The sequence below is a fragment of the Salvelinus fontinalis genome, chromosome 1, assembly GCF_029448725.1.
Source record: "Salvelinus fontinalis isolate EN_2023a chromosome 1, ASM2944872v1, whole genome shotgun sequence".
Classification (NCBI taxonomy): Eukaryota; Metazoa; Chordata; class Actinopteri; order Salmoniformes; family Salmonidae; genus Salvelinus; species Salvelinus fontinalis.
Genome location: NC_074665.1, coordinates 71,004,768 through 71,027,307, shown reverse-complemented (window position 1 = coordinate 71,027,307; position 22,540 = coordinate 71,004,768). Strand labels below are relative to the sequence as shown.

Sequence of the window (22,540 nt, the reverse complement as noted above, 5' to 3'; positions counted from 1 at the left end):
ACAGTTAGTGCATTCATCCTAAATGCCCAGTGCAGTCAAAAATCAGTTTTATCTGTGATTTGTGTCATATTCTACAACAGCTGATTAAACTAACACTGTAAAGTGTGAGGGTTAGTTCAAGAAAAGCAAGAGTGTTATTTGATTGTTTTATTTTATTGGGGGGTGGGGGGGGGGGGCTGGGGGTTGATTGATCGGTTGACTGATTGACTGTTTCTTGTGTGTCAGGATTCCTTGCAGTGTTCCGGAAGTTTAGTGATGGAGGAGGGGAGAGAGCAGCAGAGGAAACTGCAGGAGGACACACTGTTCCTGGGTAGGCTAGCCAGGAAGCAGACCCCTGGAAGACTGGAGGACCCAGCTGAGTTCCTGCTGAGCATGGCTCGTCTGAGGCTCTGCCTGGGCACCGCTGCCCGCCTGCTACAGAAGGCTGTGGCCCAGGGTGAGTTATATAGCAGACTGGGGATTTATTGTCACTTAAATTGTAGATTGAGCCTTTAATCATCATTAACATAGCCTAGACTGTAGTACCATTTGTTCAACTGGAAGCATTGTGAATATTCTATGAGGTCACTTCATTGTATTTTGTCTCTTTTTTTTATTTTTTAAGTATACATATTTGTATAGATTTTTTGCATGCATGTTGTTATGCTCCCTCTGTTACATAGTTGAAATTCTGTTATTAAATATGAAGTACATTTCCAGATACTGCTGGTGGGGCAGGGGATGATGTGGAGGCTCAGTACCTGTCTCAGGTGAAGGCAGTGTGTGAGTACGGAGGTAACGACTGGTTCAGAGTGTTCCTGCTGAGAGCGGTCAATAGACAGGCAGGGATAGACTGTGTCCTGGACCTGATGCACAGATCCTCATCCTGGGGATGGGCCTTCCCTCCAGAGTTCCTCCGACTCCAGGTACTACCAGACTGGATATTATATTATTTCTAGTTACTTACAGTGGAATTATTTGCTATTCCATCTAGTTGAGGAAGCCAATTATGATCTCCTCTTGCATTAACCATGGTGACAGACATCAGCGAGCAAACAACATAACAATAATGAGGTACCTGCAAGATGCGAGGTCGATGATGATCATCCTATCAAATTAAATGAATAATAAATACCTGTTGGCCAAATGCTGTACACACTTTATAGGCCCTTTACACATCCTACTTTCACATGTTGTGTTTCTCAGAGGCTGTTTCCAGCAGAGGTGGACCGGTTCCTGTGCTGTGGTCCGTCGTACCAGGCCCTGAGGGACAGGGTGACTCAGGCCCTGCTAGACGCTCATACTGACCCCCTCCGGACAACGCTGCAGGTCAGCGTCCTTACCACACATCCCTGGAACATAGAGATGTAGTTAATCACAGTGTTCTAAAAATAGTGTTCTAACGGTGTTACCTTCTTTAGATTGTACGTCTTTTTGATAAAAGCGTCTGCTAAACGACTAAAAGGTTATTTGTAATGTCAAAGCTGTGACATTGGAGAAAGACACAAACATGCTAAGGGGGACAGTCAATAAGATTGAAACCAAAGTTAATGAACTTAAAAAGGAGAACATCGTTCTGAGAGAAGCCTTACTTGACATACAGACTAGATCCATTAGAGAGAATCTTTTTAATTAATCTTTTTTTACATTTTAATGTTACGTTTACAAACATATATTTTTATAAATAGAATTGAAACTTGTGTCTCATTATGGTAAGGGATGAAAAACGCCAGTTATAATTGTAATGGCTTAGCAGATAATAAGAAAAGATTATCAGTATTTACCTGGCTAAAAGAGAAGGAATATAATATCTATTGTTTACAGGAAACTCAGTCAACAATTTTAGATGAAGTTTTGTGGAAAAAGCACTGGGGGGGCGAAATATATTTCTCCCATGGGCAAAGAAATTCAAAAGGGGCGATGATATTAATTAAGAGTCATTTTGATCCAAATGTGCAAATTGTCCAAACAGATCATCAAGGTAGATGGATTATTTTAAATATGTTATTGGACAATAAACAGATATGGCTTATTAACCTATACGGTCCAAATAATGACGCTTCTTTGAAAATATATATATGAATTTATCAACTCTACAAGCAACACTAGACTCTTATTATTTTGGTGGGGGATTTTAATACGGTTTTAAATACCTCTATGGACCATAAAGGAAATCACACTACAAACTATCACCCTCGGGCACTTAAGGAAATCATGAATGTCATGGATATATTGAAATTAGTGGATATATGAATACCCTGAACTAGTGAGATATACATGGCGGAGGCTTAATCAAGCTAGTCGTCTTAATTACTTTCTTATGTCATTCTCTCTGGCACCAAAAGTTTAAAAAGTGTTGATAGGGGACAGAATGTGGTCGGATCATCACATAATTGGCATATATATTACTCTTACAGAATTTCCAAGTGCGCGAGGATATTGGAAATGTAATCAAAGCCTACTGGATGATAACTTGTTTATAACTAGAACAGAATAATTTATAACTTACTTTTTCCGACATAACATAGGTACAGCAGATCCCCTTATTGTATGAGACACTTTTAAATGTCCCTTTAGAGGCCATGCAATTCAGTACTCATCTATAAAACAAAAGCAATTTAGATCAAAAGAGTCTATATTAACAAAGGAAATTGAAGGACTAACAGAACAGTTAGATAGCAATAAAAAACTGTACCATAGAGGCACAGAATAAGTTAGAGGAAAAACTAAAAGAAATGGAGTAACTTATTCACGAAAGTTCCAGTGTAATATACACTGCTCAAAAAAATTAAGGGAACACTAAAATAACACATCCTAGATCTGAATGAATGAAATATTCTTGTTAAATACTTTTTTCTTTACATAGTTTAATGTGCTGACAACAAAATCACACAAAAATGATCAATGTAAATCAAATTTATCAACCTATGGAGGTCTGGATTTGGAGTCACATTCAAAATTAGTGGAAAACCTACAGGCTGATCCAACTTTGATGTAATGTCCTTAAAACAAGTCAAAATGAGGCTCAGTAGTGTGTGTGGCCTCCACGTGCCTGTATGACCTCCCTACAACGCCTGGGCATGCTCCTGATGAGGTGGCGGATGGTCTCCTGAGGGATCTCATCCCAGACCTGGACTAAAGCATCCGCCAACTCCTGGACAGTCTGTGGTGCAACGTGGTGTTGGTGGATGGAGCGAGACATGATGTCCCAGATGTGCTCAATTGGATTCAGGTCTGGGGAACGGGCGGGCAAGTCCATAGCATCAATGCCTTCCTCTTGCAGGAACTGCTGACACACTCCAGCCACATGAGGTCTAGCATTGTCTTGCATTAGGAGGAACCCAGGGCCAACCGCACCAGCATATTGTCTCACAAGGGGTCTGAGGATCTCATCTCGGTACCTAATGGCAGTCAGGCTACCTCTGGCGAGCACATGGAGGGCTGTGCGGCCCCCCAAAGAAATGCCACCCCACACCATGACTGACCCACCGCCAAACTGGTCATGCTGGAGGATGTTGCAGGCAGCAGAACGTTCTCCACGGCGTCTCCAGACTCTGTCACGTCTGTCACGTGCTCATGTGCTCAGTGTGAACCTGCTTTCATCTGTGAAGAGCACAGGGCACCAGTGGCGAATTTGCCAATCTAGGTGTTCTCGGGCAAATGCCAAACGTCCTGCATGGTGTTGGGCTGTAAGCACAACCCCCACCTGTGGACGTCGGGCCCTCATACCACCCTCAAGGAGTCTGTTTCTGACCTTTTGAGCAGACACATGCACATTTGTGGCCTGCTGGAGGTCATTTTGCAGGGCTCTGGCAGTGCTCCACCTGCTCCTCCTTGCACAAAGGCGGAGGTAGCGGTCCTGCTGCTGGGTTGTTGCCCTCCTACGGCCTCCTCCACGTCTCCTGATGTACTGGCCTGTCTCCTGGTAGCGACTCCATGCTCTGGACACTACCCTGACAGACACAGCAAACCTTCTTGCCACAGCTCGCATTGATGTGCCATCCTGGATGAGCTGCACTACCTGAGCCACTTGTGTGGGTTTCCTGGATGAGCTGCACTACCTGAGCCACTTGTGTGGGTTGTAGACTCCGTCTCATGCTACCACTAGAGTGAAAGCACCGCCAGCATTCAAAAGTGACCAAAACATCAGCCAGGAAGCATAGGAACTGAGAAGTGGTCTGTGGTCACCACCTGCAGAACCACTCCTTTATTGGGGGTGTCTTGCTAATTGCCTATAATTTCCACCTTTTGTCTATTCCATTTGCACAACAGCATGTGAAATTTATTGTCAATCAGTGTTGCTTCCTAAGTGGACAGTTTGATTTCACAGAAGTGTGATTGACTTGGAGTTACATTGTGTTGTTTAAGTGTTCCCTTTATTTTTTTGAGCAGTGTATTTTAAAAATTAAGCGAACTGGATGGAATATGGGGGAAAATACACCAAATTATTTTTCAATCTTTAACATAGAAATGCTACCAATTGTTTTTTTTCGGAACTTGTCACAAATGATGGAGTCACGCATGATTCACCAAATTATATTTTGAATTAGGAAGTAAAGTACTTTAAGAATATGTTTTAATTTCATCCCCACTAACCGGAGCTAATTGTATGGATTTTTTTCCTATTAATAATGTCAAATTAACATCTGTACAGAAAGACTCATATGAAGGCCAAATTACAGAGGAGGAACTTCTTGATGCAATTGAAGCCTTTAAGGCTGGGAAAACTCCAGGGCAGGGTGGCATACCAGTGGAAGTATACCAACCTTTTTTTATATATACTCAGAGGACCATTATTAGCATGTTTTAACCACCTATATAAATGATAGATTATCAGACACGCAACAAGGTCTGATTTCATTATTATTGAAACAGGATCCAAGTGGTATATAAAAAGATCCAGTCAATTTTAAAAATTGGAGGTCTCTTACACTTCAGTGTTGTGGCGCAAAAATTCTAGCTAAATGCTTGGTGCATAAAATTAAAAAGGTATTGTCAGATATTATTATTCCCAATCAGACAGGTTTTTTACATGGACAATACGTTAGAGATAATATAAGACAAGTACTGGAAACAATAGAATACTATGAAATATCGGGGATACCAGTCTTGGTTTTCATAGCTGATTTTGAAAAGGCTTTTGATAAAGTACAACTGGAGTTTATATATAAATGCCTAGAATATTTCAATTTTGGAGAATCTCTTATAAAATGGGTTAAAGTTATGTATAGTAACCCTAGGTGTAAAATAGTAAATAATGGCTATATCTCAGAAAGTCTTAAACTATCAAGAGGAGTAAAACAAGGTTGTCCACTATCGGCATATCTATTTATTATTGCCATCGAAATGTTAGCTGTTAAAATTAGATCCAACAATAATATTAAGGGATTAGAAATCCGTGGCTTAAAAACAAAGGTGTCATTGTACGCTGATGATTCATGTTTTCTTTTACAACCACAATTAGAATCCCTCCACAGCCTCATAGAGGATCTAGATACTTTTGCTAACCTCTCTGGATTAAAACCAAATTATGATATGATATTGTGTATTGGATCACAAAATTTTGTAACTTTTACATTACCATGTAGTTTACCAATAAAATGGTCTGACGGGGATGTGGACATACTCAGTATACAAATCCCGAAAGAAAGAAATGATCTCACTCCAATACATGTTTATAGAAAGTTAGCAACAATAGATAAGATCTTGCTACCATGGAAAGGAAAATACCTGTCTATTTGTGGAAAAATCACCCTGATTAACTCTTTAGTCATATCACAGTTTACATATTTGCTTATGGTTTTGCCTACACCAAGTGACCTGTTTTTTTAAATTATATGAACAAAGAATATTCAGGGCAAAATTAAAAGGGCCTATTTAAATAAAGATTATGAATCGGAGGGCAGAAATGATTAAATATGAAAGCATTAGACCTCTCACTGTCACTATTCCGATGGTGAAATGAAGGAGTCAGGTGCAGAGAGCAGGGTAATAATGAGCAAGTGGAAATTTATTATTTCACCCAGAAATAATCTCTGAAGCGGCTACGCCACACAACAACGGGCGCGTCAAAATTACTGTCCAACATAAATTAGAACCGAATCCACTATACAAAAAACACCACCACAACAAACAGAATAACAAGCCCGCACAAAAGTCGGCGGGCCAACTGGGTTAAATAACCCCCTACCCTAAACACAAAACAGGTGATACCAATTAGACAAACCTAAATGAAAACAGAAAAGGGGATCGGTGGCAGCTAGTAGACCGGAGAAGACGACCGCCGAGCGCCGCCCGAACGGGAAGAGGCACCATCCTCGGCGGGATTCGTAACAGTACCCCCCTGTTGCGGGAGCGCTGCGGCTCCCGCAGCGTGCCGACCCCGGCCTCGAGGACGACCCGGAGGGCGAGGAGCAGGGCGATCCGGATGGAGGCGGTGAAAGTCCCTCGAGAGACGGATCCAAAATGTCCCCCACCGGTACCCAGCATCTCTCCTCAGCATCTCTCCTCCGGACCGTACCCCTCCCAGTCCACGAGGTACTGCAGGCCCCTCACCCGGCATCTCGAGTCCAGGATAGTTCGTACCACGTACGCCGGGGACCTCCGGCACCTCATTTTCCTGAAGGGGACCAGCTACCACCGGCCTGAAGAGAGACACATGAAACGAGGGGATAATACGATAGTAAGAGGGAAGTTGTAACCTATAACACACCTCGTTTATCCTCCTCAGGACTTTAAATGGCCCCACACACTGCGGCCCCAGCTTCCGGCAGGGCAGGCGGAGGGGCAGGTTTCGGGCCGAGAGCCAGACCCTGTCCCCTGGTGCGAACACAGGGGCCTCACTGCGGTGGAGGTCAGCGCTCCTCTTCTGCCGTTCACTGGCCTGCCTGAGAGAGGCCTGGACTGCCCGCCAAGTCTCTCTAGAACGCTGTACCCACTCCTCCACCGCAGGAGCGTCGGTCTGGCTCTGATGCCACGGAGCCAGGACCGGCTGGTACCCCAGTACACATTCGAAGGGCGACATGTTCGTTGATGAGTGAGTTCTGGGCCAACTCTGCCCACGGGACGTACCTTGCCCACTCTCCTGGCCGGTCCTGGCAATACGACCTCAGAAACCTACCCACTTACTGGTTCACTCTTTCCACCTGCCCATTACTTTCGGGGTGATACCCAGAGGTGAGGCTGACCGAGACCCCCAGACGCTCCATAAACGCCCTCCACACCCGGGACGTGAACTGGGGACCTCGATCAGATACGATGTCCTCCGGCACCCCATAATGCCGGAAGACGTGGGTAAATAGAGCCTCCGCAGTCTGTAGGGCCGTAGGGAGACCAGGCAATGGGAGGAGACGACAGGACTTAGAGAACTGATCCACAACGACCAGAACGGTAGTGTTCCCCTGGGATGGAGGAAGATCAGTCAGAAAATCTACCGAGAGATGAGACCATGGCCATTGTGGAACCGGGAGGGGTTGTAACTTCCCTCTCGGTAGGTGCCTAGGAGCCTTACTCTGAGCGCATACCAAGCAGGAGGAGACATAGAGTCTCACGTCCTTGGCCAAGGTGGGCCACCAGTATTTCTCCCTAAGACCCCGCACTGTCCTCTCAATCCCCGGATGACCCGATGAAGGTAATGTGTGAGCCCACCGAATCAATCGATTACGGACACCAAGCGGTACGTACCTAAGGCCAGTCGGACACTGGGACGGCACAGGTTCTACCCTCAATGCCCGCTCGATGTCCGCGTCCACCTCCCATACCACCGGGGCCACCAGACAAGAGGCTGGAAGGATGGGAGTTGGATTGATGGGCCGGTCATCTGTGTCATAGAGACGAGACAGCGCGTCGGCCTTAGTGTTGAGGGAACCTGGTCGGTAAGAGATCGTGAATCTAAAGCGAGTAAAGAACATGGCCCACCTAGCCTGACGCGGATTCAGTCTCCTCGCCTCTCGGATATACTCCAGATTGCGGTGGTCAGTCCAGATGAGGAAAGGGTATTTAGCCCCCTCAAGCCAGTGTCTCCACACCTTCAGGGCTTTTACCATAGCTAGTAACTCCCGGTCCCCCACATCATAGTTCCGCTCCGCCGGACCCAGCTTCTTAGAAAAGAAAGCACAGGGACGGAGCTTCGGTGGCGTGCCCGAGCGCTGTGATAGCACGGCTCCAACACCAGCCTCGGACGCATCCACCGCCACTATGAACGCTAATGAAGGGTTCGGATGCGCCAACACGGGAGCCTCAGTAAACCGTGCCTTCAACTGGTTGAAGGCTCCCTCTGCCTCGGCCGACCACCGTAGACACACCGGCCCCCCCTTCAGCAGTGAGGTAATGGGCGCCGCCACTTGGCCAAAACCCCGGATAAACGTCCGGTAGTAATTGGCAAACCCTAAAAACCGCTGCACCTCCTTTACCGTGGTCGGAGTCGGCCAATTACGCACGGCCTTAACGCGGTCACTCTCCATCACCACCCCTGAGGTGGAAATGCGATAACCCAGGAAGGAAACGGCTTGTTTGGAGAACAAACATTTCTCAGCCTTGACGTATAGGTGATGCTCCAGCAGCCGCCCAAGGACCCTGCGCACCAGGGAGACATGCGCGGCGCGTGTGGAAGAATAGATCAAGATGTCATCAATATACACTACCACACCCTGCCCGTGCAAGTCCCTGAGAATCTCATCTACAAAGGATTGGAAGACGGCTGGAGCATTCTTTAACCCATACGGCATGACGAGGTACTCATAGTGGCCTGATGTGGTACTAAACGCTGTTTTCCACTCGTCTCCTCCCCGAATACGCACCAGATTATACGCGCTCCTGAGGTCCAGTTTTGTGAAAAAACGTGCTCCGTGGAATGATTCCACCGCCGTAGCGATGAGAGGTAGCGGATAACTAAATCCCACTGTGATTGAATTTAGACCTCGATAATCAATGCACGGACGCAGTCCTCCCTCCTTTTTTCTCACAAAAAACACTCGAGGAGGCGGGTGACATGGAGGGCCGAATGAACCCTTGTCTCAGAGCTTCCGTGACATATGTCTCCATAGCCAACGTCTCCTCCTGTGACAATGGGTACACGTGACTCCTGGGAAGTGCAGCGTTCTCCTGGAGGTTTATCACGCAGTCCCACCGTCGGTGAGGTGGTAATTTGGTCGCTTTTTTCTTACTAAAAGCGATAGCCAAATCAGCATATTCTGGGGGAATGCGCACAGTGGAAACCTGGTCTGGACTCTCCACCGACGTGGCACCGATGGAAACTCCCACACACCTACCTGAACACTCCTCTGACCACCCCTAAAGAGCTCCCTGTCTCAAGGAAATGAGGGGATTGTGAATGGCTAGCCAGGGAACCCCCAACACCACTGGAAACCCAGGGGAATCAATAAGGTAGAAACTAATCTGCTCCCTATGATCCCCCTGCGTTACCATGTCCAGCGGAATCGTGGCCTCCCTGATCAGCCCTGACCCTAACGGTCGGCTATCTAAGGAGTGCACAGGGAAAGGTGGGTCTATCTGCACCAGCGGAATACCCAACTTACGGGCGAGTCCGCAATCCATAAAACTCCCAGCTGCGCCTGAGTCTACCAGCGCCTTATGCTGGAGAGAGGGGAAAAACGCAGGGGAAAAAAATAACCAAAAACATGTGACCGACAGAAAGCTCTGGGTGAGTCTTGTGCCTACTCACCTGGGGTGGCCGAGAAGTATTTCGCCTGCCATCTCTACTCCCAGAGGCACTCCTTCAGCACCGGTCCGAAGTGTGTCCTCTTCGGCCACAATAGGTGCAAGAGAAGCCACCTCCTCCGGCCCCCCTAGATGCAGCCCCTCCCAACTCCATCGGAGTTGGAGCGGGAGGGCTGGGAGGTCGAACTGACAGGACCCCCTCTGAACGCCCGCGGGCAGCTAGCAGGTTGTCCAGTCGTATTGACATGTCAATAAGCTCATCGAGGGAGAGTGTAGTGTCCCGACAAGCTAGCTCCCGACGGACGTCCTCCCGAAGGCTACATCGGTAATGGTCCATCAGGGCCCTGTCATTCCACCCCGCACCAGCAGCCAAGGTCCGGAACTCCAACGCGAAGTCTTGCGCACTCCTCGTCTCCTGTCTGAGGTGGAACAGTTGCTCACCCACCGCTCGGCCCTCCTGAGGGTGGTCAAATACGGCCCGAAAGCAGCGGGTGAACTCTGGGTAGTGGTCTCGAACCGAGTCTGGACCGCTCCAGACCGCGTTAGCCCATTCCAGGGCTCTACCCGTCAGACAGGAGATGAGGAGGCTAACACTCTCCTCTCCCGAGGGAGTCGGATGAACAGTAGACAAGTAGAGCTCCAACTGGAGCAAAAACCCCTGGCACCCAGCCACCGCTCCGTCGTACTCCCTCGGGAGCGCGAGACGCAATGCGGGTAATAATGAGCAAGTGGAAATTTATTATTTCACCCAGAAATAATCTCTGAAGCGGCTACGCCACACAACAACGGGCGAGTCAAAATTACTGTCCAACATAAATTAGGACCGAATCCACTATACAAAAAACACCACCACAACAAACAGAATAACAAGCCCGCACAAAAGTCGGCGGGCCAACTGGGTTAAATAACCCCCTACCCTAAACACAAAACAGGTGATATCAATTAGACAAACCTAAATGAAAACAGAAAAGGGGATCGGTGGCAGCTAGTAGACCGGAGACGACGACCGCCGAGCGCCGCCCGAACGGGAAGAGGCACCATCCTCGGCGGGATTCGTAACACTCACTAAAGGCATCAGTCATACAAAGTTATGTTTAAATCCAAAATGGTTCTCTAGTGAATTGGTAGGAATGTCTCACTCCATGTTCAAGTATGGCCTTTTTCCCTTTATTCAGATTACAACTGCTCACTTTCGGTTGTTTGAAAATGAAATCATCTCCAAAATATCGTCTTTTTTAAACAAGCCTTAGAAAGTTGGTTGCAATTTCAGTTTAATCCACCTGAAAAGATAGAACAAATAATACAATAATAATAAATAATAATAATAATTATAAATCTCATTCACCAAATTATATTTTGAATTAGGAAGTAAAGTACTTTAAGAATATGTTTTTATTTCATCCCCACTAACCGGAGCTATTTGTATGGAATTTTGTCCTATTAATAATGTCAAATTAACATCTGTACAGAAAGACTCATTTGAAGGCCAAATTACAGAGGAGGAACTTCTTGATGCAATTGAAACCTTTAAGGTGTTAATATTGTGGTTAAACTCAAATACACTTATTGATAATAAAAAAAAAAGTACAATTTAAAAAAAACTGGTAAAAAAAATATTTAAAAAAAAAAAGTATAATTTTTGTAAATGACATCATAAATATGACTCGTTGAGTTATGTCACACATGCAGCTAACACAGACATATGGAAATGTCTTCTCTACCCAAAATTACAACCAACTAATTGCAGCATGACCACAAAAATGGAAGAGGCAAGTAGAAGGGGGAAAAAGTAAGTAACTTGTCTGTCGGCCCTGCATTAAAGACCATATATGGTTAAAGAAAAGTGTACATTAATTGTTTATGGTTCAAGAATAGGAAACAGTGTTTAAACCCTTTACAATGAAGATCTGTGAAGTTATTTGGATTTTTATGAAATATCTCTGAAAGACAGGGCTTATATATGTATGTATGTATGTATGTATGTATGTATGTATGTATGTATGTATGTATGTATGTATGTGTATGTATGTATGTATGTGTATGTATATATGTGTGTATGCATATGTATATGTATGGGTATGTACATTATGTATATGGATATACAGTTGAAGTTGGAAGTTTACGTACACCTTAGCCAAATATATTTAAACTCAGTTTTTTTTTACAATTCCTGACATTTAATCTGAGTAAAGATTCTCTGTCTTAGGTCAGTTAGTATCACCACTTTATTTTCAGAATGTGAAATGTCAGAATAATAGTAGAGAATAATTTACTTCAGTTTTGGTATTATTGCCTTTAAATTGTTTAACTTAGGTCAAACGTTTCGACTAGCTTTCCACAAGCTTCCCACAATAAGTTGGGTGAATTTTGGCCCATTCCTCCTGACAGAGCTGGTGTAACTGTGTCAGGTTTGTAGGCCTCCTTGCTCGCACACGCTTTTTCAGTTCTGCCCACAAATGTTCTATAGGCTTGAGGTCAGGGCTTTGTGATGGCCACTCCAATACCTTGACTTTGTTGTCCTTAAGCCATTTTGCCACAATTTTGGAAGTATACTTGGGGTCATTGTCCATTTGGAAGACCCATTTGTGAACAAGCTTTAACTTCCTGACTGATGTCTTGAGATGCTGCTTCAATATATCCACATAATTTTCCTCCCTCATGATGCCATCTATTTTGTGAAGTGCACCAGTCCCTCCTGCAGCAAAGCACCCCCACAACATGATGCTGCCACCCCTGTGCTTCACGGTTGGGAGGGTGTTCTTTGGCTTGCAAGCCTCCCCGTTTTTCCTCTAAACATAACGATGAACATTATCGCCAAACAGTTCTATTTTTGTTTCATCAGTCAGACCAGAGGACATTTCTCCAAAAGGTACAATCTTTGTCCCCATGTGCAGTTGCAAACCGTAGTCTGGCTTTATTTCTGGTGGTTTTGGAGCAGTGGCTTCTTCCTTGCTGAGCGGCCTTTTTTCTGAGGTCTTGGCTGATTTCTTTAGATTTCCCCATGGTGTCAAGCAAAGAGGCACTGAGTTTGAAGGTAGACCTTGAAATACATCCACAGGTGCACCTCCAGTTGACTCAAATGATGTCAATTAGCCTATCAGAAGCTTCTAAAGCCATTACATTTTCTGGAATTTTCCAAGCTGTTTAATTGCATGGTGAACCTCGTGTATGTAAACTTCTGATCCACTGGAATTGTGATACAGTGAATTATAAGTTAAATAATCTGTCTGTAAACAATTTTTGGAAAAAGGACTTGTCATGCACAAAGTAGATGTCCTAACTGACTTGCCAAAACTATAGTTTGTTAACAACAAATTTGTGGAGTGGTTGAAAAACAAGTTTTAATGACTCCAACCTAAGTGTATGTAAACTTCCGACTTCAACTGTATATATTTACCCCCAAAAATATATGGGGAATTGGAAATGATGCAGAATTACATTGATGGAAGCAACAATCTTCCCGCAATATTAAAGCTGATCGACCCCTTAAAAACATTATCTGCTCTGGTGCATTCAATATAATCACTGACTGACTGTGTTCTGTCTCTGTTTCTTTTATAGAATCTGAGCTGCTCCAGAGCTTCAGCCCAAGTGCTCCTAGTCCTGGCTTCGTTCAGACAGGTCACCTGTCGTTTCGCATCACCTGATTCCAAAATTCACCCCACTCCACAGGTGACCATTCTCAATTTATAGTAAACTCTAGGCAGCTTCCTGGACACAGATTAAGCCTAGTCCTGGACTAAAAAGCATTCTAAATGGAGATTCTTCATCTAACGCGCTTATTACTCCAGGACTAAGGTCAATCTGTGTCTGGGAAACTGTCCCTTATTGGTATAAACTCATGTGGTATGAAATGTATTTTTTCCCCTGCCTTCTCCTTACAGGAGACAAGGAAACTGGATGACTTCCTGAAGCACAGCCTACCAGGTGAATTCAGAGAGCTCTGCACAGCGCTCTTATCCAATCAGATAGGTGGACTCCAGATCTCCCAGATTGTCCCACCTCAACGGCGCCTCCTTTTGGAGCTCCTGGTCCATGCATACGCTGTGCTCCTCAGTGGGACTACACTGCTGGCTCCACTCCACCAGATAGCTTCCCAGCCTCAAAATATGACGGTGAGGCACTCTTTTCTCTGATACACTGAATCCCAAATTAACCCCCAGCCCTTACCCCCTTGGCACTTGTGATGAAGGGGTAAGGGATATCTCTACAAGTGGGATAGTGGCTGGGGTTGATACTGTAATAAGATCATCGAGGCTAATAACCAGTTGTCCCACAGGGCTCCTATTTACCCACCATGCCAGACGATCACACTAGTGAGGCTCGCCAGTGGATGACTAAAGAGGACAAAATCAAGATGTACTGTGAGTATTTGCTGGCAAATGTATTCTCGTGGTATTGCTTTTGACATCATCATCGCTTGTTGATATGCAGTAGTACTTAATCATTTGACTATTTTGATTGCAGTTTGTGCCAACGGTCATGCGTGTTTTGTTGGAGAGGTGAGAGATATTTTCTTGTTTTTTTTGTAGGTATCTCATTTAGCAGTTTCTTCCTATAAATTTGACTCTGTTCTTCTTCTTTATCTTAGTGCGGGAAACCAGTGGCAAAATCCAAATGCCTTGACTGCGGTGTTCCAGTTGGTGGTGTTAGTCATAACCCAGTTGATGGATTTACTGCTGCTCAACAAAGGTCCTTTGCTTAACCGTCTCTCCCAATATACAACTGAGAAATCTAGTTTATGAGTTAATGCCACATTGACCTTTGACCTCTGTGTGTAAATTTAGTGTGGGGGATCAGACCAGGACGGGTCACATTTTGGGAGAGGCTTATCGTAGGGCTGAGGCCCCAGAGAGACAGATGTCACCAGCCCAGTCCAGTATCCTTCGACTGCTCAACCACCTGGCCATGCTGCAAGGGACCATCAAAAACTACCAGGTAAGGCCCGACCAATATCTCAAGCTAACATCAAGTAGTTGGAATAGGCATCACAAGAAACCTGTGCTCGGAAGTACATTGATAACGTCTGGACAATATCTCAAGGAATTATCAACTGTTGAAATGGGCATAAAGCCATTATGTTGGTTAAGTTAACTGTGTGATAAAAATAATGTTTCTTTGTCTGTGCAGGCAGTCAGTCAGATGATCCACCCTGGTGTCCGAGATGTCCTGGGGTTCATGTGGAGCCACCTTGAGAAGGACATGGAGGTGCTGGGTCGGACACTGGATCAGAACATGGACAACACGGCTGTTATAATTCATCTGGTTCTCCAAGCCTGTCTGGAGTCCACTGCAGGTGATTACACTTTTCTTCCATTTTGTTTTAATAAATAGTTTCTACAAATAGTTTTACAAATATTATATAAAAAATATAAATATGATGTTCCCCACAATTCTTACAAAGAAATGTCTAAAATATTTCCATGTAACGGTTGCACCTCAGAGTATTTGAGTGAGTTTGTGACTTCAGCTGAACCAGGTTATCGCCACACAAGACCTGACCTGTCCTCTCGACGTGGACGGGAACAGTGGGAGAAATTGGTCTGTGATGCAGTTATCAACCCAATAATCCAGGTATGGTCCAACTGGGATTGGTTTAGGCTTCTGGTAACACTTTATTTGAAGGTTTGCAGGGTACGTACATAAGGACATTAATATGGTGAATGCACCAATTTGTAAGTCGCTCTGGATAAGAGCGTCTGCTAAATGACTTAAATGTAAATGTAATAACACAGTCATCCTTCCTGGTGAAGGACTATACTGATTTGGGACACTAAACTACGTCCAATATTTTTATTGTACCTATTAACCCACCCATTTGATCTCCAGCATCTAAGGAGGAAACTGTCTGAAGCTCAGGTCAGTATCAGTGCAGATGACAGGCTGGGTGGAAGCCCACTGATGAAACTACTCTATGCGGACCCCCGACCCATGCTGCCCCTGCTGCCCTCCCACTCAGACTGCCCCACACACCACTCCTCCTTCTGGAGTCTGTCTGAAACCCTCACCGTGGAGCACTTCTCTCAGAGAGTGGACCAGGAGCAGGGACGCAACACCGTACCCCTCCTCAAACTCTTCCTAAAGAAGGTAACTGGAAATAAATCTGATCAAGAATGGGATTCAAAAGAAGAAATCACTCCATTCCATTATATTGACCTTCATCATGTGACATTATGTTATCCACATTATTACCTGTTTATAGAGAATGGAGTATGTTATGGGAGAGTTTCCATACTTGTCCGTGTGCTTAAAGACATGTTTGTCTGTATGTATTTGTCCACTGTAGGTGCTGTGTGTGAGACAGCTCCACCATCTACCAGAGCTGGCTGCCTTACAGGCGGACTTGTCCAGAATGTTTCCCCTGACAGCTGAGATGACCAGTCAGAGTATTGCCCAGGTGTTGCAGCACATACCAACAGGTTTGTGGAAGTTATTATTCAGGTTGATCGATCAATCAACCGCTCAATCAATGAGTGGTTTGACTGTCGCCAAACTATACCATTGTAGGGTACCAGAAGAAAGTGCTGCTTGGGAGAATGAAGGTCTTCATGAATGTGTGGAACTGCCTTAGGATGGACGTGGCCAACAATGGTATGTACAGAAAGCACATTTATTCCCCACTATATACTAACCACTGTTTTGTGTCCATTTGGACAGTGTATGGGGAATCTTGTCGGATAAAATAGTCCTGTCTGTATCTTTTTTTTATTTTACCTTTATTTAACTAGGCAAGTCAGTTAATTAAGAACAAATTCTTATTTTCAATGACGGCCTAGGAACAGTGGGTTAACTGCCTTGTTCGGGGCCAGAACAACCGATTTTTTTACCTTGTCAGCTCGGGGATTCAAACTTGCAACCTTTCGGTTACTAGTCCAACGCTTTAACCACTACCTGCCACCCCATCTAACTCTGTGTCTTGATATGTGTGTACTGTGTGTGTATCGCATGTGTTTTGAGCAGCAGATTTAGGTGTGACACCACAGGTTTGTGAGAAGGAGCTGACCATGGAGAGCTCTGGGGAGTTCCTGTCACCCTGTCGTCACGGTCCAGGGTCCTGCCTCCAGATTCTGGTCAAATTCCTGTTAGAGACTCACAACAGCTTGGTCAGAGAGGTTAGGAGACTCAGTCACCATGACAACAGGTTAGTCACACCTACCAAACCTCTACTTTTGATAATTTAATTGGCTAATATATGGACTTTGCGATTTTGATAGGCTTTGAAGACTCTGTATACAAAAATCATCTCAGACTGAGTAGGAGCTGATCTAGGATGAGTTTCTCCATTTAAATCATTATGATTAACATCAGCACTCCTACTCTGAGGCACTTTATGAATATTGGCAGTGGTTCCCCATCCCATTCATTATGATTTAAAAGTCTAAACTGATCCTAGACCAGCACTCCTACTCTGAAACTGATCCTAGACCGGGCCCTGAATCTTAACTGTGAGATGTTTTACTTACACCCCTGCAGTGCCTACAGTGTTCCTTTGGAGGGGGTGTCAGAGACACAGTTGACCCTGTGCCACCCTGAGAGGGAGCTGCTCCCCCTGGTGTTATCCCACTGTCATTACACCCTGAGGACACACAGGGAGACAGACAGCTGCTACAACCTGATGGACATCCAGGCACAACTGGCCCGCCGCTTCCTAGCTGGGAAACCAAGCATCCAAGCCGTAAGAAACAGAACTTTGAGATATCATATTGATACAATTATTGTGCCTAAGAAACGTCCATATTTTGCCATTGTTCTCCGTTAGTATATATATACATATATTTCATTTTCCATTGACATTTTAGTAATTTAGCAGACGCTCTTATCTAGTGCGACTTACAGTTACTTTGTGCATTCGTCTTAAAGTGATGCTCAAGAACTGTTGTATAATTTCAGCCGGTAGTTTTGAAAGGGGTGCTCACGAGCCAAAACGGGTCCATGTTTTTTGTGTACTACCACGTCATTCAATTGTGTACTACATCATCCATTTCGTATGATATGTTACGTGCTGCAAACATATATATATATTTTTTGTGCAATTCCTATGATATGTTACGAATCCAATTCGTACAATATGTTATGAACTTGTTGTGCTTAAGATCCAGGACTGCATCTTTAAGATAGCTAGGTAAGACAACCACATACTGTATAACAGTCATAGTAAGTAGTTTTCCTCGGGAAAGTCGTTATCAGCAAAGGCAATGCTAGTAGGAAAATAAATTATATCTATTTTTTTAATCATATACATTTCCAGTAGCAGGTATACTAACCAAGCATGTATTTGCAGGACACCTCAAGGTACTTGAACAGACATCAGCAAGACTTCTCAGTAGTCCTTGATGAAGTCAGGGCTAAGATACCTCAGGTAAACATACGTTTGCGCTCAGTTTAAAACTATCCTTTTTTTTAAAGCATTGAAGTCATGCCCAGCCGCCATGGATTCAATACCAACCAAGTATGTACGCACACAGGAGTTTTCCCCAGTGGAATATGAAAGGGACATTTTGTTTCAAGGTCAAATTCCTAAACCCACCATACCCCACTCTGTTTCCATTCACTGGGCTGGGAGGTAGTCTCCCCAGCTATGCGTCACTGTGCCCAGCTCTCTGCTTACAGTTGTTCTGTCTCTCTGTCTGTCATTCCATCTGTTGTCCTGTCTGTCAGGAGTCGCTGAAGGGCTCCGTTAGCTGTGCTATGAGGACAGGACTGTGTTCATACACTGATGTGTGTGACGCTGTGTTTGCGGTGGAGATTGGCCTGCGGTTCCTGGGGAAGACTAGCGGAGTGCCCCAAGCACCACTCTTGTCCTACCTGACTGAGTCGCTCAAGATGGGCCCACATATCTCTAGCAGTGTAGCCAAGGTAGAGTAACTCTTAACTCCAGCAATGTCTCCACCTAATGCCCAGAGATGCAGTAATTAATGTTTATTCCTTATATCTATTTTTGTCTGGGTGGATTATGCATGTTCTCTCCTCATGACTCTCATTCCTAAGGCACAAATAAACTACTATATGTAAAATATATGTTATAGAGAGACCACTCTATTACAGAGGTCCCCCTGCTTTGGCCCTTTTGACTGTACCCCTCTCACATATCTCTGTCCCAGGTCCTTGGAGAGAGCAGACTGGAACACAGCACATTCACCTGGCAGCTCCTTACCTGCTGGAAGTCTGAGCTGATGCTGAGCAGAGGACAGGTGAGTTAATATATAGCTCATACCTGTATCTCCACGGGTGAGTTAACATATAGCCTATACTTGTTTCTCCACAGGTGAGTTAACATATGCAGTACACATCAAATTGGCCAGCATCGATTTTTCAGTGTTAAATTTCTAGTGTTGATTCAGGAGTTCTGTGAGTGAAATTAACACTCAGTGGTGTAAAATAACCCCCAGTGTTGGTGTTAACAACCAGAGTTATTGTTTTACACTGTGGAGAGTAAAACAGTCAGGCAGTTAGTTAGATATACCAGTTCTAATCATAACAATAAGTGAGATTAAATTATCCCTACTGATCTTTTCATATCAATGAATCTGTGGATAGACCGAGCCCAAATCACTTTTAAAGACCAAACCAATAATACAAATTCTGTCAGTGAAGTGAAACTCCCCCTCTGTGACCACATTTGGTAGTTTGTCAACCCTTTCACCCACCTGACCCTTGACATCTGTTAACCACCACTGGTTGACCTCAGGTACCACATGCAGGCTGTCAGCCTCCATCTGAGCTGTAAATCCAGGCAACGAGTGACATTGGACATGGCAGGCGTTGAATCAAAAACAAATGTTGATAAAAATAAATAAAAAGTGATTTTCTGTTTATTATAATAATACATGGGATTTATATAGCGCTTTTCTAACACTCACGTATGCTTGTTTGAATCTCAGCTGGTCCTCCTTGTAGATACTGTAGCTTAATTCATGTGCATTTCATTTCTCATTAATTTGCTTTTCTTATTTAACTCTGCATTGTTGAGAAAGAGCTTCTAAGTTAGCATTTCACTGTCAGGTTTACACCTGTTGTATTCGGCATTTGTGACAAATACAGTTTGATTTGATTCATAATTTGATTTAATGAAAAGCTAGTCTTGTTCTCCTCTTCTGATGATGTGAGTCAGAAATGTAATCTGATCTAGGATCTGTTTTTCTATTCCTAATTATATCACTTATATCACTGTGATTTATCTTGTGCTTGCTGCATATGGATGTCATGTGTTTGCAGGACCCGTTCCAGAGGCTGCCATCAGAGTTCCAGCAGAAGTTATCCGAGGAGGAGAGGAGAGAGCTGAGGGTCTTCTTCAGTGGGACAGACATTGACATACTCTCCCTGGAGCTGCATGAAATCCTCCTCCTGAAGACCAACACTCAGGCTTTTTCAGACGAGGCTTATCTACCACACTGGGAGTAAGGGCCCATTTTGTATTATATATTTTTTTGCATTTTTTTATACATTATTATACAGAGCAGAGCTAGTGGGAAAGATGGTTAACACTGAGAGATGTGTGTGCTGTAGACTACCTAGGTCACAGTGGGGCTAAGGGCCGTTTTGGCTGCTTTCTGCTATTGTCGTCAACACATTGGAAATCCAGATCTCACCATTTTTTATTGTCATGAACAGTAACTCACAAAACAAACCTCTTATGTAATTAACAGTAACTGACTAAACAAACCTCTTATGGTAGTTAACAGTAACTGACTAAACAAATCTTTTATGGTCATTAACAGTAACTGACTAAACAAATCTTATATGGTCATTAACAGTAACTGACTAAACAAACCTCTTATGGTAGTTAACAGTAACTGACAAAACAAATCTTATATGGTCATTAATCTTGGAGCACAGATCCCTTTAGCGGGATCATTTTTGTCAACATCCGCTGAATTGCAGAGCGCCAAATTCAAATTAAATTACTAAAAATATTTAATTTCGGCCTCCCGGGTGGCGCAGTGGTCTAGAGCACTGCATCGCAGTGCTAACTGCGCCACCAGAGTCTCTGGGTTCGCCCCCAGGCTCTGTCGCAGCCGGCCGCGACCGGGAGGTCCGTGGGGCGACGCACAATTGGGCTAGCGTCGTCCGGGTAAGGGAGGGTTTGGCCGGTAGGGATTTCCTTGTCTCATCGCGCTCCAGCGACTCCTGTGGCGGGCTGGGCGCAGTGCGTGCTAACCAAGGGGGCCAGGTGCACGGTGTTTCCTCCGACACATTGGTGCGGCTGGCTTCCGGGTTGGAGGCGCGCTGTGTTAAAGAAGCAGTGCGGCTTGGTTGGGTTGTGCTTCGGAGGACGCATGACTTTCGACCTTCATCTCTCCCGAGCCCGTACGGGAGTTGTAGCGATGAGACAAGATAGTAATTACTAGCGATTGGATATCACGAAAATTGGGGAGAAAAGGGGATAAAATTTTACATTTAAAAAAAAAAATATATATATATATATATATATATATATATATATATATATATATATATATATTTAATTTCATGAAATCACAAGTGCAATATACCAAAACACAGCTTAGCTTGTTGTTAATCCACCTGTCGTGTCAGATTTTGAAAATATGCTTTACAGCGAAGCAAACCAAGCGTTTGTGTGAGGAAATCGATCAGTAGACAAAACATTACAAACAGCTAGCAGCAAAGTAGCTTGGTCACGAAAGTCAGAAAAGCAATCAAATGAATTGCTTACCTTTAATGATCTTCGGATGTTTGCACTCATGAGACTCCCAGTTACACAATACATTTTCATTTTGTTCGATAAAGATTATTTTTCTATCCAAAAACCTCCATTTGGTTGGCGCGTTTTGTTGAGTCTAACTAACAGGCTCGTGCAGGTCATGACGGGCAGACGAAAATTCCAAATAGTATCCGTAAAGTTCGTAGAAACATGTCAAACGTTTTTATAATCAATCGTCATGTTGTTTTTAACATAAATAATCGATAATATTTCAACCGGACGGTAAACTATTCAATACAAGAGAGAAAGAAAATGTCGAGCTACCACTGTCGTCGCACGCATGAACTAATCAAAGGACATCTGGCAGTCCACAGAAGCGATGTGATAAATCTTGCTCATTTTTCAGAATAAAAGCTTGAAACTAGGTCTAAAGACTCTTCACACCCTGTGGAAGCCATAGGAAAAGGAATCTGGTTGATATCCCTTTAAATGGAAGAAAGGCAGGCAATGGAACAGGGATTTCTCAAAATAAGAGGCACTTCCTGGTTGGATTTCCTCAGGTTTTCACCTGCAAAATCAGTTCTGTTATACTCACAGACAATATTCTGACAGTTTTGGAAACGTTAGAGTGTTTTCTATCCTAATCTGCCAATTATTATATGCATATTCTAGCATCTGGGCCTGAGAAATAGGCCGTTTACTTTGGGAACGTTATTTTTCCCAAACATAAAAATACTGCCCCCTAGCTTCAAGAGGTTAACAAATATTTTATAGTCATTAACAGTAACTGACTAAACAAATATTGTATGGTCATTAACAGTAACTGACAAAACAAAAAAAAAAACACTAACCATTTGTGGCTGAATGAAGGATTGGTGGGGGAAAATGTCGCACAAATGTGTAAAACACATTATTTACAAAGCATTTTAATTATTTGATTAGCACTGCTGTCATTAACATCATCACCCACCTTTTGACAGGACTTTGATGTTGATTATACATTTTCCTGATCTTAAAAAATATAGCAACAAAGAACGTGTTCCCCTTGTATTTTCAGTGATTACCACCCTGTCCCTACCCCTGGCCACACTTTGATGTTTAGACTAGAGGAATCTGTCAATCTGTTTATATGGACTCTTTCAATCCCAATAAAGCAGGAGCAAACACTGAGAGACACACAAAGAGAGATCCCACAGGGACATGAGGCGGGCCCTTTTGAAT

At 44.0% G+C, this 22,540-nt stretch overlaps 1 protein-coding gene across 5 annotated transcripts in view; it reads left to right on the top strand.

The window, feature by feature from the left end:
* The window catches only part of rnf213b (ring finger protein 213b), a 75,825-nt gene that overhangs the window by 52,292 nt on the left and 993 nt on the right, over nt 1-22,540 (top strand). For 3 of the 5 annotated variants that reach the window (XM_055931900.1, XM_055931918.1, XM_055931891.1), the window contains 20 exons: nt 226-436; nt 700-905; nt 1,186-1,308; nt 13,219-13,329; nt 13,542-13,772; nt 13,937-14,021; nt 14,125-14,159; nt 14,249-14,349; nt 14,445-14,595; nt 14,788-14,953; nt 15,101-15,231; nt 15,487-15,744; nt 15,944-16,076; nt 16,165-16,248; nt 16,618-16,798; nt 17,131-17,332; nt 17,939-18,016; nt 18,316-18,513; nt 18,759-18,848; nt 19,873-20,054. In XM_055931900.1, the coding sequence (XP_055787875.1) occupies nt 226-436; nt 700-905; nt 1,186-1,308; nt 13,219-13,329; nt 13,542-13,772; nt 13,937-14,021; nt 14,125-14,159; nt 14,249-14,349; nt 14,445-14,595; nt 14,788-14,953; nt 15,101-15,231; nt 15,487-15,744; nt 15,944-16,076; nt 16,165-16,248; nt 16,618-16,798; nt 17,131-17,332; nt 17,939-18,016; nt 18,316-18,513; nt 18,759-18,848; nt 19,873-20,054 (2,957 nt within the window). Of the gene's footprint in view, nt 1-225; nt 437-699; nt 906-1,185; nt 1,309-13,218; nt 13,330-13,541; nt 13,773-13,936; nt 14,022-14,124; nt 14,160-14,248; nt 14,350-14,444; nt 14,596-14,787; nt 14,954-15,100; nt 15,232-15,410; nt 15,436-15,479; nt 15,745-15,943; nt 16,077-16,164; nt 16,249-16,617; nt 16,799-17,130; nt 17,333-17,938; nt 18,017-18,315; nt 18,514-18,758; nt 18,849-19,872; nt 20,055-22,540 lie in introns of those variants that run through there. The other 2 variants (XM_055931909.1, XM_055931925.1) reach the window with 2 other exon arrangements.